The sequence below is a fragment of the Montipora foliosa genome, chromosome 1 (genome assembly GCF_036669935.1).
Source record: "Montipora foliosa isolate CH-2021 chromosome 1, ASM3666993v2, whole genome shotgun sequence".
Lineage (NCBI taxonomy): Eukaryota > Metazoa > Cnidaria > Anthozoa > Scleractinia > Acroporidae > Montipora > Montipora foliosa.
This window is the reverse complement of record NC_090869.1, coordinates 58,970,272-58,976,911: the sequence shown is the minus strand read 5'-3', so window position 1 is coordinate 58,976,911 and position 6,640 is coordinate 58,970,272. Positions and strand designations below refer to the sequence as shown.

Genomic DNA, 6,640 nt, shown 5'->3' with positions numbered 1-6,640 from the left:
ACAGTGAGTCCTCTTCTGAAGGTTACGAAGACTTAGTTCAGGTACTGCGGGATAATGACGCGTGCGAATTTGACGATAGTAGCAAGTTTGAGGTACAGGTTAAACGAAATTTGCGTAAGAATTTGCACTTCTGGAGGGGCATCGGTGCATCTCCTTTCATTTTGAGCGTCATAGAAGAGGGTCGTAAGTTACTTTTCTTTGCTTTTCCGAAACCCGCAGCTTTTAAGATCAATAGATCAGCGCTAGAGCATGCAGAATTTGTTGAGAGTGCGTTAAAAGTGCCTTTTAAGTCTGGCCGCGTTATTCGGTGTGCCGTACCCCCGTATGTCGTCAACCCTCTTTCTGTATCTGTGCAGGCCAACGGTAAAAAGGGGCTAATTTTGGACTTGAGATACGTGAACAGGCATTTGCAGAAAAAACGTATAAAATACGAGGATTGGAAAGTGGCCATTTCATATTTTGAGTCGGGGGCTTACATGTTCACATTCGATCTTAAATTAAGAGCGGTTATCATCATAAAGAGGTTGCAACCGATCACCAGTGTTACCTAGGTTTTTTCGTGGGTTGACCCCGTTTCTAGGAGACCGCAATTCTACCGATTTACGGTCTTGCCCTTTGGGCTTTCCTCCGCGCCACATATTTTCACTAAAGTTCTGAAACCACTTGAGAAGCACTGGAGGTTAAACGGGGCACGCATTGCTCTTTTCTTGGATGATGGTTGGGGTATAGCCAGTACGCGTGACGCATGCGCTTCCCTCAGCATAACGATTAAAGATGACTTGCTTAGTGCAGGTTTTGTGTCTAACGATGATAAGTCTGTTTGGGAGCCTTGCCAAAGTATTCTCTAGTTAGTTATTATATGGCAGTGATAGTGGTACTATTGAAATCAGTGAGAGAAGAGTTCCATCATGGATTGTGAGTTTGTGATTTCTGCTAGATGCCTAGCCTCGTTTACTGGGCAGATAGTTTCTACTGGCCCCGTGGTGGGGAATGTAAGTCGTATTATGACGCGACATTGTTCTATGTCTTCCGCGTGCGCACCTTATTGGGATGCCCTTTTAGAACTGGATCAATACACGAAGGATGAAATTATTTTCTGGAAGGAAATTATTGATTTTGTCAAGTCCAGGTTTTGTTTTTTGGACAGAAAGCCTCACGTGTTTGGCTTTTCTGATGCCAGTGCAACTGGTTGTGGCGCAGTTATCTCTCTTGATTCGCAACGCGTTTGTCATAAGCAAGGCCTCCAGAAGTTCGACTTGGAGGGAACTCCCTGCCATAAATTTTGCAATCTAGTCGTTTAGTTCTGTGCTCCCATGTAAAATTCGGAGCCTACCTAAGGAGCAAGATTAAGCTTGAGATTCAATGGATACCCAGAACTGAGAACGAGAAGGCGGACGTTATTAGTCGCCTTATCGACGTTGACGACTGGCAGCTAATTGAGAGCTCCTTCGCCACTTTAGAAGAAGCCTGGGGACCCCATTCGGTTGATTTTACAACGCCAAAGTGAAAAATTTCTTCTAGAGATTCTGGAATCCTGGAAGTGCCGGTGTTGATTTTTTCGTTCAGAGCTTGGAATCAGAGAACTGCCTTGTGGTTCCGCCAGTAGTGTTTATCGCTAGAGTCCTACACTACCTAAAAGTTCAAAGGGCTTTGTTAACACTGGCCACGGTGATCCCGTTTTGGCCATCGTCTAGTTTTTGGCCTTTAATCGCCTGTACTTATACTGCTGCTTTGCAAGGTTACGTTCTGGAAGTTGGTTACCGTGCTCTCATGTATGGCAGAAACACAATTTCCCTTTTGGGATCGAAATGTTTCCGTGGGCAAGTTGCAGGCATCAGGTTTGATTTTCGTTCAAGAGAAAAAGAGAATTACATATTTCGAAGGTGAAGTAGCTACACATGTGAAGGCTGGTGTATGTATATGAGGAAAACAAAAAAAAAAAAGAAAAAAAGAAGGAAAGTACGTGAAATAGAGCTGATAAACCAGGTATGAAACCAAGTATGAAACCATGAAAGTTGAGAGACGAAGTAATTCGTGGATATGGTGCCCTTACAATGACATTGAGACTAGCTTGTTTGAGGGGTAAAGCTTGAACGTATGGAGATTAAAAAAGGGTAAGAAATAGAAGAAGGTAAAAGTAAAGAGAAGTGGAGGAGAATAATAAAAGGATAAGCTAAAGGTAAAAAAAAAAAAAAAACAAGAGAAAAAAAAACAGAGAGAGAACAAAGGCAAAAAGGAACACAGAGGGAGAGGAGAAGAAATAAGGTAGAAGAGAGATTGTTGATTGTTGCGGTGTAAAAGAAAAAAAAAAAAAGAAAGAAAAAGAAAAAAAGAAAGCGAAAAGAGAGAGAAAAGCGTTTATCTGTTCATTTCTTTGGAGAGGACGAGATTTTTTCTGTTTCTTCCAGATTGTCTTCACTGCCAGGCCTTGGAAGTTAGCTCCCGCTCAGGTCATGGTCGATAGGTGTGTTTTTGTCAAGATGTTAGTAAAATCCAGAGCTGATTCAACCGCCAAGTAGTATAAGAAGATTTCTTGCATGGTGCGGGCAGAACTATGTTGCTGACAGTTATCCTTTTTCCCCTGCTGTAGTGACTCTTTATTTATTCCAGCTCTTCGCCCACCAACACAAGTCACACTCGGTTCTGGTCAAGGTGCATGCCGCCCTGAAATGGTTCCACTCGTTTGTTCCTATTAACGGCCCAAACCCGCTTGATGACGAGTGTGCCAAGAATGTTATCGAGTCGGCAAAGAGGAGGGAAGGCAGCCCCATTTTGAAGAAGGACCCGATCAGCACGGAGCTCATCAAGAAAATAATTAACAAATTCGCCTCTGAAGGGACTTCGTTGAAGGATTTGAGAATTGCTGCGTTCTGTACTTTAGGTTTTGCGGGTTTCTTCCGCTTTAGTGAGCTTAGTAATATTTTATGTAAGCACATAGTTTTTCTTGAAGATCACATAAAAATTTGTTCCCCATAGTAAAACGGACGTTTACAGAGAAGGAAATTTTGTGTACATTGCAAAAACCCTTTCCTATTATTGTAAAGTCTCTATTTTGCTTAGATACATGCGTGAAGCGAAGTTGACTCCAACGAGCGATCTTCCGTTGTTCAGTCCTTTAAGTAAGACCAAGTCGGGATATATGATGCGTTCTTCGAGACTTTCTTATTCGAGGTACCGGGAAATGTTCAAGGAAGCTCTCGGCGTCCTGGGAGGCGATCCAAAAGTCTATAGTGTGCATAGTTTACGATCGGGTGGCCATGGAATTATTTCAGTCGTGATAAATGACGATTCCTAAGTTGTTTCCCAGAGATTATTGAAATTGCACGGCCGATGGAAAACTGATGTGGCAAAAGATATGTATGTTAAAGAGGCCGACTTTAGCCGATAAGTGTGTCGCTTAGCCCAGGTTTGTAATGTTAAGTTCCGCTTGTTGAAATTGAGTACTTCTTGTATACTATGTCCATTAAAAGTTGTGTTTTGGGTTCGCTTGCGATCCTCCCATACCTGTGGTTCAGTTTGTTTTATGGATCTATAAGATGAAAATGATTTACGTTCGTTTGAACGTAGTGAATTAGAACGTAATGCTGAAGACAACCCGCTTGTGGTGGACGACCGATTTTCAGCGATCCCATTAGCTTCCCAATGGATGCCTCCAAAATCCAGTTTCCCGGAGGTAGAAGTGTTCCTCAACAATGTGAAGAACGACATCCTTAAGCCTGCTAATCTAAGAACTACCAAGGACAATCTTACGAGAGAAGAAAGGTTAGCTTTAAGGTCTCTTAAATCTAGTGGAAATGTTATTAGAATTCAAGATAAAGGTTCTAGGTTCGTTGTTCTCAGTCAACAAGAATACCAAAATAAGATACTAGGGCAGCTTAATAATGATTTGCATCATGACAGCATAGATTCCGACCCAACACTTGACCATTTTGAAGTGGTTAAGGAATGGAGTCGTAAGTGGTTTTCTGAGGGGCAGATTAGCCAGGAGATTGCTACGTGGGTTGTAAATTTGGAACCAAAACCGGGAGTGGCATTTGGGAATGTCAAAACACACAAACGTGACAACCCACTTCGGCTTATTACATCCTGTTGCGGTACAGCAATTGAACGGCTTTCTGCTTTGACAGAATTCTACCTCAAACCTCTTTCACAGAGTCTTCCATCCTTTGTGAAGGATTCCACGGATTTTATCAACAAATTAGAAGATTTGAATGCAAAAGGCCCATTCCCTGAGGGGTCCCTCCTTGTGTCTTGGGATGTAGTGTCAATGTTTCCAAACATTGACAACAATCTAGGTATTTCAGCAGTTAGAAAGGCACTTAATTCCAGATCCGATAACATTCCTTCCACTGATTGCTTAGTTGAAGCCGTCAAAATTTGTCTCAGGGTAAATAATTGCCAGTTTGCTGGTCAGAGCTTTGTTCAAAAACACGGTACGGCCACGGGACCGAAAAACGCCTGCAGTTATGCAGATCTAGCGATGGGCATCATCGACGAGAAAGCCAAATTTGAGGGTATTTTGAGACCTATGCTTTGGTGGAGATACAGGGACGATATTTTTGACCTCTGGACTCAGGGTTTACCTAAATTATTGGAATTCACTGATTATATCAATGATTTGTACCCTACTATTAAATTCGAATTGGTTTACTCCGAAAGTCATTTGAATGTCCTTGATCTCACGTCGCATTTTTGTAACGGGTTTATTAGCACTGATGTTTATGCTAAACCCACCGATAGCCACCTCTATCTACCTTTTTCGAGTTCACATCCCTCATATTGCAAAAGAGCAGTCCCCTTTGGGGTAGCTTTAAGAATCAAACGCAATTGTTCTACCAACGACTTTCTTCAAAATAGGTGTAAGGAATATAAAGGATATTTGAAATCTCAAAATTATCCGGCGGAGCTTGTCGATAAACATTTCGACAAAGCTCTCAGTATATCAAGATCTGAACTTTTGAGCAAAAAGGTCAAACCAGATAAGAAAGTTTTTCCACTGGTGCTTGACTACAATCCAATTGTGTTAGATATCCAAAAAGTAATTAAAAATCACTTTCATCTATTGCAATCTTCACCAGAAGTCAAAGAAATTTTTCCGTCCAAGTCAATTTTTCCCGCTTATCGGAGAACAAAAAATCTTAAAAGGAGTTGTTAGCGCCATCCAAATTTCAGGTAACCTCTTGTAGAAATCAAAGAGAAGAAAATGGGGGTTGTTCAAAATGAAATAAGAAATGCGATCTTTGTAAAAATTATTTAATTCAAGCTTCAAAATTTCAAAGTTCAGCTACTGGTCGTCATTATTCCATTCAACAAAAACTTTCTTGTTCATCGCACAATGTTATTTATTTGGCCACTTGTGCCAAATGCAACCTGCAATATGTGGGCTCCACCTCGACTGAATTTAAAGTAAGATTCCGTAACCACAAGTCGAACATGCTGAAGAACAAAACAAAATTGTGAATTGGCTATCCACTATAATAACTCTGAACATGAAATTTCACAAATCAATTTCATCATTATCGAACAAATTAGGTCTTTTGAAAGTTCTTTACATCTTGAATAATTGTTACTCACTAGGGAGGCCTATTGGACTGCGCAATTATTTACCCTTAATCCTCATGGTCTTAATAAAAGGCAGGAATCTAGATCGAAACACCGCATTAATCACTACAATTGAGTAGTTGTGAGTTGACATTTTCCCAATACGATGCGTTTTTATTGATATGTCACCTATAGTTCTTTATTTGTTTTTGATTGTTAAATCTATGTCACCTTGGAGTTTAGACCTTTGTTATAGTTCTTTATTTGTCTTTGATTGTCAAATCCGTGTCACCTTGTAGCTTTGACCTTTGTTTTGTTTCGTTTCCTTAATTTCAATATTTCTGCTCTGTATATATAAGCTGCTGTTTTTGTGATTTGCACTCATTGTAAATAGTTTTTTTAGTTTTTAACTTTTAACCTGAAGAAGGCCGAACGGCCGAACCGTCGTATTAAACTTCGTCCAGAACAGTCAAGAGTTTGTCTCTTCGTCGCTTTTCCTTACGTACACTTAACTACAAATTCGCGTCGAGACATTGTATCCTGTGGATCCTCTTACTGGGAGTTCATCGTTAGGTCAACCAACCGTACACTGCTTATATATATATATATATATATATACACCCGTTTACAAAAACGTTGCAATTTCAAAGTATATATGATATATATATGCCTTTTGTTTTCTCATCAGAAAGGTGAGACACGAAGCATGTGTATTTCACGCTGAACGAAAAATGCGTTTTTCTTTTAACAAAAATAATATTCAAAAATTGACGAGAAAAATCCCACAAGCTATTTGAGGGAAATGGAACAGTATTTAATTGATTCAAGCGGGAGCTCTTTAATCCTAGTTTTTTTAAAGGTTCATTGCGGGAACTAATATTTTACGGGGAGCCATCACAAAGAGGTGTGGTCTGTAAACCCGCCAACAAAATAACCTCCGAACCAACCAAAACTTATGACTCATTTACGTCATTTAAGCCTTTGAATGATTCACCATGTACACGGGGTTCATGCCAGCAAGGCCGAAATCGAAAAGAATTTAAAGCAAAACAATGAGTAAAGTGCCACTCATGCTTCCTCGCTATTGTATCAGGAGGCT

At 40.3% G+C, this 6,640-nt stretch overlaps 1 protein-coding gene across 1 annotated transcript in view; it reads left to right on the top strand.

Annotated features, from left to right (window-relative positions):
• The first annotated feature begins 3,646 nt into the window (after positions 1–3,646).
• The window catches only part of LOC137971765 (uncharacterized), a 4,638-nt gene continuing 1,644 nt past the window's right edge, over positions 3,647–6,640 (top strand). Inside the window, exon 1 of the mRNA XM_068818535.1 lies at positions 3,647–4,514. Within this exon, the coding sequence (XP_068674636.1) occupies positions 3,647–4,514 (868 nt within the window). The remainder of the gene's footprint in view (positions 4,515–6,640) is intronic.